This window comes from Mandrillus leucophaeus, unplaced genomic scaffold (assembly GCF_000951045.1).
Source record: "Mandrillus leucophaeus isolate KB7577 unplaced genomic scaffold, Mleu.le_1.0 Scaffold74, whole genome shotgun sequence".
Taxonomy (NCBI): domain Eukaryota; kingdom Metazoa; phylum Chordata; class Mammalia; order Primates; family Cercopithecidae; genus Mandrillus; species Mandrillus leucophaeus.
In genome coordinates this window covers 2,785,629-2,796,041 of record NW_012108030.1, presented here as the reverse complement: position 1 = coordinate 2,796,041, position 10,413 = coordinate 2,785,629, and the positions used below count along the sequence as shown (strand labels likewise).

Sequence of the window (10,413 nt, the reverse complement as noted above, 5' to 3'; positions counted from 1 at the left end):
AGGTCAGGAGATTGAGACCATCCTGGCTAACATGGTGAAACCCCGTCTGTACTAAAAATACAAAAAAATTAGCCGGGCGTGCTGGCGGGCACCTGTAGTCCCAGCTACTCGGGAGGCTGAGGCAGGAGAATGGCGTGAACCTGGGAGGTGGAGCTTGCAGTGAGCCGAGATCCCGCCACTGCACTCCAGCCTGGGCGACAGAGCGAGATTCTGTCTCAAAAAAAAAAAAAAAAAAACCCTTTATCCTCATTGTTTTCCCGTTGAGTAGGCTGAGGACGAAGAGGAAGAGGAGAGATTCATTTTGCTGTATCAGGGGTGGCGGAAGAGGAAGAAAATCTGTGTATACCCCAGTGTAAACTTGTGCGGTTCAAGGGTCACCTGTACATACGCAGACACACAAAACATGCATAATACAGTTGAATACTACTCATCCTTACGAAAAAGAAATCCTGCCATTTGCAACAACAGAAATTAACCCGAAATCAGAGGTAGACAAATACCGTGCGATCTCACAGACATGTGGAATCCACAGAAGTCAAAATGTCACTGGAGAGTTGTCCAGGTTCTTGGCGTGTTGAACAAAGAATTGAACAAAATGCACAAATCAAGTAACAAAAGAAAATGAAAGGAGGGACAAAGCAACAGAAGAATGGAGTAACAAAAGCACAGTTGTTTTTTTTTTTTTTTTTTTTTTTTTTTTTTTTGAGACGGAGTCTCGCTCTGTCGGCCAGGCTGGAGTGCAGTGACAGGATCTAGGCTCACTGCAAGCTCCGCCTCCCGGGTTCACGCCATTCTCCTGCCTCAGCCTCCCGAGTAGCTGGGACTACTGGTGCCCGCCACCACGCCCGGCTAATTTTTGTGTTTTTAGTAGAGACGGGGTTTCACCGTGTTAGCCAGGATGGTCTCGAACTCCTGACCTCAAGTGATCTGCCCGCCTCTGCCTCCCAAAGGAAAGCACAGATTTTTTTAAGTTCTGGGGTGAAGGGGTGGCCAGCCCCTCCACACCTGTGGGTGTTTCTCGTCAGGTGGGACGAGAGACTGAGAAAAGAAATAAGACACAGAGACAAAGTATAGAGAAAGAAAAGTGTGCCCAGGGAACCAGAGCTTAGCATACAGAGGACCTGCACCGGCACCGGTCTCAGAGTTCCCTCAGTATTTATTGATTACTATTTTCACTATCTCAGCAAAAGGGATGCGGTAGGAGAGCAGGGTGATAACAGGGAGAAGGTCAGCAAGAAAACATGTGAGCAAAGGAATCTGTGTCACAATTAAGTTCAAGGGGAAGTACTATGCCTGGATGTGCACGTAGGCCAGATCTATGTTTCTCTCTGCCCAAACATCACAGTGGAGTCAAGAATAACAAGGCAGCATTGCTGCCAACACGTCTCGCGTCCCGCCACAGGGCGGCTTTTCTCCTATCTCAGAACTGAACAAATGTACAATCGGGTTTTATACCGAGACATTTCAGTTCCCAGGGGCAGGCAGGAGACAGTGGCCTTCCTCTATCTCGACCGCAAGAGGCCTTCCTCTTTTACTAATCCTCCTCAGCACAGACCTTTCACGGGTGTCAGGCTGGGGGACGGTCAGGTCTTTCCCATCCCATGAGGACATATCTCAGACTATCACATGGGGAGAAACCTTGGACAATACCCGGCTTTCCAGGGCAGAGGTCCCTGCGGCTCTCTGCAGTGCATTGTGCCCCTGGTTTATCGAGAGCAGAGAATGGCGATGACTTTTACCAAGCATACTGTCTGTAAACATTTTGTTAACAAGGCACATCCTGCACAGCCCTAGATCTCTTAAACTTTGATTCCACACAACACATGTTTCTGTAAGCTCAAGGTTGGGGCAAAGTTACAGATTACAGCGTCTCAGGGCAAAGCAATTGTTCAGCGTACAGGTCAAAATGGAGTTTCCTCCTTTCTGTAGGGAAAAAAGAGATCAGACTGTTACTGTGTGTATGTAGAAAGGGAAGACAGATACTGTTTCTATGTAGAAAGGGAAGACATAGACACAGTAACAGTCTGATCTCTTTTTTCCCTACAGTTCTGGGGTACATGTGCAGGACGTGCAGCTTTGTTACACAGGTAAACGTGTGCCACGGTGGTTTGCTGCACCTATCAGCCCATCACCTAGGTATTAAGCCCAGTATGCATTAGCTGTGTTTCCTGATGCCGTCCCTTCCCCGGCCCCTTGACAGGCCCTAGTGTGTGTTGCTCTCCTCCCTGTGTCTATGTGTTTTCATTGTTCAGCTCCTTCTTAGAAGTGAGAATGTTCGGTGTTGGTTTTCTGTTCCTGTGTTAGTTTGCTGAGGATAATGGCTTCCAGCTCCATCCATGTCCCTGCAAAGGACATGATCTCATCCTTTTTTATGGTTGCATAGTATTCCATGGTGTATATGCACCACATTTTCTTTATCCAGTCTATCATTGATGGGCATTTGGGTTGATTCCATGTCTTTGCTATTGTGAATAGAAAAGCACAGATTTATTGAAGACAGTTCAGAGTGGGAGCGGGATCCAGCCAGCAGCTCAAGAGGCTCCCCAATTAGGGTTTGTAATAAGCTAGAAGGAACCCGGCAACACCCCTAGGCGCCCTTCAGAGACCTCCAATTGGTTACATGCTATGAAGGATTGGTTCACGACCAATCAGGGGCCATAGCGGAGACCCGGCCCGCAGTCAATCAGAGGCTATGTGGCTTGTTATCATGGGAGCGAGAATGTGCCCTGTGCACCACACCTACGCTCTCCTGTCTGTAGGAACTGGCTGCACCTGTTGAGCTCCCGTTCCCCTAATCCCCTATTCTCCTGCCACAAAACTCATGGAAACAAAGTAGAATTAGAACCGTGGTTGCTGGGGGTTAGGAGGAGAGAAAAATGGACAGATGTCAGTAAAAGGGTAGAAACTTGGAGTTACAAGATCAGGTCAGCCCAACATGGTGGCTCACACCTGTAATCTTAGCACTTTTGGAGGCTGAGGTGGGAGGATTGCTTGAGGCCAGGACTTTGAGACCAGACTGGGCAACATAGTGAGTTCTTGTTTCTTTTATTTTCTTTCTTTTTTGTTTTGAGACCGAGTTTTGCTTTTGGCATTCAGGCTGGAGTGCAATGGCGTGATCTCAGCTCACTGCTACCTCTGCCGCCCAGGTTTAAGTAATTCTCCTGCCTCAGTCTCCCTAGTAGCTGGGATTAGAGACATCCACCACCATGCCCTGCTAATTTTTGAATTTTTAGTAGACACAGCATGATTACAGGCATGAGGCCTGCCTTGGCCTCCCAAAGTGCTGGGATTACAGGCGTGAGCTACCATGCCTGGCCTTATTTATTTATTTTTGAGACAGAGCCTCACTCTGTTGCCCAAGCTGGAGTGCAGTGGTGCAATCTCGGCTCACTGCAACCTCTGCCTCCTGAGTTCAAATGATTCTCGTGCCTCAGCCTCCTGAGTCACTGGGTCTGCAGGTGTGCCCCACCACATCTGGCTAATTTTTGTGTTTTTGGTAGAGATGGGGTTTCACCAGGTTGGCCAGGCTGGTCTTGAACTCCTGACCTCATGTGGTCTGCCCGCCTCAGCCTCCCAAAGTGCTGGGATTACAGATGTGAGCGACCGTGCCTGGCCTGGGTGCCTTGTTTTAATGACTTCCTTTCTGTCCCACAATAGCCCTGTGATTTAGGTTTATTGTGTCTGTTTTACTGAGGAGTAAGATGACTTGCCCAAACTCAGGCTCTATTTATTTATTTATTTATTTAGACACAGAGTCTCACTCTGTCACCCAGGCTGGAGCGCAGTGGGACGATCTCAGCTCACTGCAACCTCTGCCTCCCGGGTTCAACCAATTATCTGCCTAGTCTCCCCAATAACTGGGATTACAGGCGCCCGCCACCATGCCCGGCTAATTTTTGTGTTTTTAGTAGAGATGGGGTTTCACCATCTTGCCCAGGCTGGTCTTGAACTCCTGACCTTGTGATCCACCCACCTCAGCCTCCCAAAGTGCTGAGATTACAGGTGTGAACCACCACGCACAGCCTTTTTTTTTTTTTTTTTTTTTTTAATGTTAAAATGGGAACCACTCGGACTTGGTTCTCTCACTCTCCCTCTTCTGAAGGAGGAGAATGGTTATCAATGGGGAATGACGGTTGCAGCAAAGCAACCCCAGGAGCTGGCTTCTCATTCTGGAGAGCGCCCTGTGCCTCCTCTGCCTGGTTTCCTGTGCTTTACACATTCAGAGAAGCTTCTGTAGTAATGAACCATAGACACGATGCCTCAAAGTGTCATCTTCAAACTCGCTGTGAATTGAAAGTATAATCTTCAGCCAGGTACGGTGGCTCACGTCTGTAATCCCAGCACTTTGGTAGGCAGAGGCAGGCAGATTGCTTGAGCCCAGGAGTTCAAGACCAACCTGGGAAACACAGCGAAACCCTGTCTCTACTAAAAATACAAAAATGAGCCTGGCGTGATGGCTCACAATTGCAGTCCCAGGTACTCGGGAGGCTGAAATAGGAGGATCACTTCAATCTGGCAGGTTGAGACTACAGTGAGCTGAGATTGCACCACTGCACTCCAGCCTGGGGGACAGAGTGAGACCCTGTCTCAAAAAAAGAGTCTAATCTTCGAACTCAAGCTCTTCATTGGGGATGGGGCTGAAATCTGAGTCCAGTTCTGGCCGTCACACCAGCACGACTCCCACGCACTTGCTGGTGTCCTGTTTCCATGGAGAACTCTTCACTTTGGAACCATCCCTGACGTCTCCTTCTCCAACTGAAGCCCAAAGCCCAGGCCCCTTGGGGGCCGTCCCTCGTGGATCTTGATCTCTGAGTACTCAGTGCTGCTGGGGGCCTCCTGGTCCTCAGGCTCCCGAAGCCTCAGCCCTTGGAAGCTGAGGGAGGCGTAGTAGACCTCCTGCTCTTCCCCCTGCCCTGGGGTGGGGGTGGCTGCACCTGGGGGCAGGTGGTCTTGGGAGCTGCCTGCCGAGCATTCATGCTGCTGACCCTGAATGCAGGGGAGAAAGGGAGTCAAATTAGGATCATGGGGGCTAAGCGAGAGCAAGGAGGATGCACAAGAGGACCTGGAAGCTGAGCATTTCCTGTTTCACCTACTCATTCCACAGACGCTGGCTGGGCCCTCATCCATTCACTCATTCAGCAAATATTTGAGAACAATAACATCTGGCTCTTGGTAATTCACTGCTAGACTCATAAAATCCTCACCACAATCCAGACTCATAAAATCCTCACCCCAATCTACTGGGGAGGCACTATGGTCCCCATGATCAGATGGAGAAATGGAGGCTGAGTAAATTCCCCAAACCCACACATCTAAGCAGTGGTCAGGCCAGGATTCACGTCCAGGTCTCTCTGACTCCAGCACCCGCTGCCTTTATGGAACAGCTCCCCTGTGCCAGCCCCTGTATATTCCTGGGGGAACTAGGGAGACACCATCCCTGACCTCAGGCAGCTTGCAGTGTGGAAGGAGAGGCAGACATTAAAGCTCTAGTCAATCAAGTTACTATCTAATTGCAAATTATGAGTGGATGCCCAGGAAGGAGGAGGTGTGAGAAAGACAGGGATTTGCTTGGACCTGGACTGACCTCAGGGACCTCGGAAGATCTACTCAAACACAAAGATCTACTCGAGCACAGGCAGAGTATGGACAGGCCGGGGGAGGCCTTGGCTCTGGGAGGGGACATGGGGAGCAAGGGGGAGGGTGCCCCCCAGATCATGGGACTTGGGACTGCATTGATGGGGACCCAGGAGCAAAATCTTATTTGGGGCACAATGATTCTGCAAGGCACCAAGAGGAGTGCCCATGGCCATCCAGGAAAGGGGAACAGCTGGGGCCCCAGCAGACAGAGGCTAGGCTCTCACCTGGGAGATGGGCCCCAGGGTGGAGGGCACGTCCTGCTTCGCTGCTGCCCTCTTGCAAGCTTCCTTCCTGCAGGTCTTCACCCTGAGGGAAGAAGCACTGCCCTTCAGTCTTCAGGCTGGCCCAGAGCGTGGGGCGACTGCTTCCTACATGGCTTAGCAGAGGCTGGAAGGCCGTGGAGGCCAGTGGGGTGGGGACATATCCATGGGGTGACTCCTACAGTGAGAACTGGGGACCCTCATAGATGGCCTGGATCAGGGCTCTGGAGCAGACCCCTGCTCTGATTCTCTTGCCCAAGGCCCAGTTCTTACACCCACTGCCCCATCTAGATTCCTGCGGCTGGGACTGTCTGGGATTCTAGAAACCTCTCCCTTCCCACACTCTGCATTGCCTGCCCTCCCAGGGATGACACTTACCCGAAGATGACGAGGCAGGAACAGAGAGCGAGCAGGGCAGTGACACCAGCTCCCAGGGCAGCCCCCAGGCCAACTCCTCCCCCACGCTGCAGCTTCCCTGCATGGGAGCAGGGTTTGGGGTGGTGTTCTCCTAGCCCTGAGACCCTCCTGCCCCTTCCTCCCACAGACCTAGAGCTCTCAGATTCTTCATCCCCCACTGAGGCAGAAATTTAAAAATAAATATGCATTCATTCACTCCAAGAAAAGTAACAGGCAAGGCAAGGGTTAAAAAAAAAAAAAAAGGAACAAGTTTTCCTCTGCTTAGCAAGCTCACTTCAAGGACAGTTATGAGATAATACTGTTTAAAAAGCCAAGGCCAAAGGAATAGGCTCCAGACACACCCCCTTCCAGAGCAAGGTTGAAGGAAAAAAAGAAAAACAAATTCCTTTCTGCTACTCCTTTCCCTGGCTTCTTAAGCATAACTATGTTTTACAAATGTCTGTATTTAGCCAGTTCTTTTTTTTTTTTTTTTTTGACACAGCTACAAGGCACCAGCTATGCAAAGCCACAAGTTATGCTATACTATAAATCATGTGACCTATCATATAATTAACCGCCTCTGTTTTACTTTCGTAAGTCCGCTCATAAAAACCCTGCTCTGTGCCGGGCGAGGTGGCTCAAGCCTGTAATCCCAGCACTTTGGGAGGCCGAGGCGGGTGGATCACGAGGTCAGGAGATCGAGACCGTCCTGGTGAACACGGTGAAACCCCGTCTCTACTAAAAAATACAAAAAACTAGCCGGGCGAGGTGGCGGGCGCCTGTGGTCCCAGCTACTCGGGAGGCTGAGGCAGGAGAATGGCGTGAACCCGGGAGGCGGAGCTTGCAGTGAGCCGAGATCGCGCCACTGCACTCCAGCCCGGGCGACAGAGTGAGACTCCGTCTCAAAAAAAAAAAAAAAAAAAAACCCTGCTCTGTGTTTGTTTAATGCTCAGCTTTTTAGATGCGAATCTACTGAGCTGGTGTGCACCTAAGATAAACAATCCTCCTGTTCTCCCTATCGGTCTCTCCAGTCCTCAGTTTCCCGCAGCATTTTTGGCGACCACGAAGGGACCAGAGACGGCAGGTTTACTGCCTCCTTTGCCTCTAGGGGCTGGAGCCCTGGGCCTCGGGAGACCTGTGACCCCAGGTGCCACCAGGAGAACGTTAGCCTGGAGAAGAAATCAGCTCTCCACTGACCTGGTGCCCCTACCTAGCAGCACAACAAAACCTGAAAGGAGCTACAGAACGATTTCGGAAACAGTGCACTTCAGGAACCGCAGTAATTTGGGGCCCAAGGCAGGAGACCCATCCCGTAGGGGTGGAAGGGGAGCCTGATCACTTCCTGGGGTGTGTCTAGTAGTCCGATCCAGAGGGGCTGGGGGCGGCGAAGAGAGGCTTGTCGATTTGGATGAAAATCACACCCCAATCAATACAGGACATGAGAATGGCTTGCTAAGTCGATTAGGAAAAGGAAACAGGAGGTGGCGAGCCACCCCAACTAAGAAACTGGAGGTGGCGAGAGTGGCTTGCCACCCCAATTAGGACCATAGGAACTGGGAGTGGGGAAGTGTGTAAAAGTGTGTAAATGTAGAGGCCTAATTAGGCTCATCAGTCACAAAGTGAGAAGTCACAAATCTCTTAGTGTGGACTCGGTGCTCCAAGCAAAGTGTGGGGCCGACTACGACTAGTGGCGATCTGCATACGGCTAACCGGAGCTGCCCTAGTGGCGATCTGCATATGGCTAACCGGAGCTGTCCTACAGCTCAGAGTCGTAGCAGGAATAAGGAACTCTCCAAAGTCAAGTAGTGTCTAAAAACTCCCATAATAGGAGACGGTATAGTCAGCGGAAATGAGAGAAGGAGCGAGTGAGTACACTGCGCCGTAAAGAAAGGAATAGAAGGAAAGTCATCAAAACTTACTCCATTGAAGCGCACGTCACAAAACTTTAAGAAAGGTTTTTCAGGGGATTATAAAGTTAAGCGAATCCCCCAGAGGTTGAGAACTCTCTGTGAATTAGAATGACCCTCTTTTGGTGTTGGATGGCTGACTGAAGGAACTGTAGCCTAGGAAACAATTGGCCATGTATTTAAGATGGTGACAGCCTGAGTATCCTTATCAGTTTCCTTATATTGATTCATGGTTACATATAGGACAGACAAGACCAACCTGGATCCAGCCCTGTTTAGCAGCTTATTGCAAAACACTTGTAGCCCGAGCCAAAAGTAAAAGTAAGAGCAGCTTCGCTGACTGACAGGAAGTTAAAAGAAAAATCCCAGAAAGAGCAACAGAAGCCAGTTTTGCAACAGCTGCCAGAGGAAACAGAGATTCCTCCTCCATATATGTCCCAGCCTACCCACCTTTACTGAGGCCAACAGCCCTCCAGGAACCAAATTCAGGAGCTAGCACGCCCCAAGTCTCACCCTGAAGGGAAGGATCGGAGCCTCAAAAGGCCAGGGAAGGAAGTCAAAAGAGTCAAGCAGGCCGTCTCAGATCTGGCCGTGCTTGAGCTATGCAAATGCCTGTCAGGGAGATGTGAGGACCCATTTATTATAATAACCGAGGCCAGGTTCAGGGGGCAAACGGACCTTCATCCATCAGCCCTTTTCGACTACTGATCTACTAAACTGGAAAACTCATACTCCCTCCTACACGGAGAAGCCCCAAGCCCTTACAGATCTGATGCAGTCCATCTTTCTGACACACAATCCACCCTGGCCAGATTGCAAGCAGCTTTTCCTCATGTGATTTAACACTAAAAAGTGCAAGAGAGTAACATAGGCAGCTCTCCGCTGGCTAAAACCCCACGTACCAGCAGAGGCAGGGCGTGCTCAGGCATGCACTCAAGGTCAGTTCTCAGACCCAGATCCTGACTAGGACCCAGAGGATGCAACTCAGCTTCAGCGTTTGCAAAGGTACTGAGAGGCACTTCTGCAAGGCGTGAAAGCTGGTGGAAAGAAAGCAATTAATAGAAGAAAAATTTCAAAAGTGCTTCAGAGAGCTGATGACAACCCAAGTCAGTTTTATAAAAAACTTCGTGAAGCATTCCGGCTTTACACCCCATTTGACCCTGAGGCTGCTGAAAATCAGCGCATGGTAAGCGTTAGGCAGGGATCTAGACCCGACATGGCAGCGCCACCCGACGTAGCAGGCCCTTTGTTTGAGACTTCCCTTCCTCTTTGAACATACCCACAGACTTGCATACATCAGAGGTTCTGGCTGGGCAACTATACTCCCCCATGACCTGCAGCTCACCTGCATTCCACAAGTTCCTAAAAAGCAGTTCCAGTTGACAGTTTCCAAAGACCCCTTCCTCATGACCCTTACTCGACTCCTGCCCTAGTAGTTTCAAGACCCCCCAGGCCCTGTTTGTACAACCAGCTTCCCTACCTCTCGGGCTATAAGAAGCCCCTACCCTTCTCCCTCAGCGCGACTTCCTCGGCCCGCAGCTTTGGACTGAGGAACCTCACCCGCGAGTCCTAATAAAGGCTATTCTCACTGCCATTTGCCTTGTGTCTTCGTTCCCGGTTTGGCTCCAGCCTCAGTTTACCTTTACAGTAAGCATAGTCTTTGTAGGGCAAGCCTGGGGTGACATCAAGCGGAAACTGCAGGCATGAATGCCACCCAGCTTATAAAAGTGACCACCAAGATGTACATTAACCGTGACCAGGGAACAAACCGGGAAAGAGCAAAAGCAACAAGCGAGGCGCCAAGCAGCTAGGCACACCAAGGGTTAAGTCCCTCTCCCCAGCCCGGCTCTATCTGGAAAAAGAGGGGGGCGGGGACTGGCCCCTGGAAGATAATAAAAAAAAAAAAAAAAGAAAGGCATAATTCTTACAACTTGCGGCAGGCACCTACCAAGCCTCAGGGCCAATAGCAGCCCAGGAGTGGACTAATGCTGTTCAGATCCTACCTAGCCCCAAAAAGTAAGTGTGAAAATGAAAAAAAACCATCCTGGCTAACACGGTGAAACCCTGTTTCTACTAAAAATACAAAAAATTAGCCGGGTGTGGTGGCGGGCGCCTGTAGTCCAAGCTGCTCAGGAGGCTGAGGCAGGAGAATGGCGTGAACCCGGGAGGCGGAGCTTGCAGTGAGCCGAGATCGCACCACTGCACTCCAGCCT

General features: G+C 50.4%; 1 protein-coding gene across 1 annotated transcript in view; it reads right to left on the bottom strand.

Moving 5' to 3' along the window:
• Window positions 1-3,733: 3,733 nt before the first annotated feature.
• The window catches only part of LOC105528966 (sialic acid-binding Ig-like lectin 11), a 12,339-nt gene continuing 5,659 nt past the window's right edge, over window positions 3,734-10,413 (bottom strand). Inside the window, exons 6-8 of the mRNA XM_011966004.1 lie at window positions 6,276-6,372; window positions 5,862-5,943; window positions 3,734-4,986 (exon numbers count right to left, since the gene is read on the bottom strand). Of these exons, the coding sequence (XP_011821394.1) occupies window positions 4,720-4,986; window positions 5,862-5,943; window positions 6,276-6,372 (446 nt within the window). The 3' untranslated portion in view covers window positions 3,734-4,719. The remainder of the gene's footprint in view (window positions 4,987-5,861; window positions 5,944-6,275; window positions 6,373-10,413) is intronic.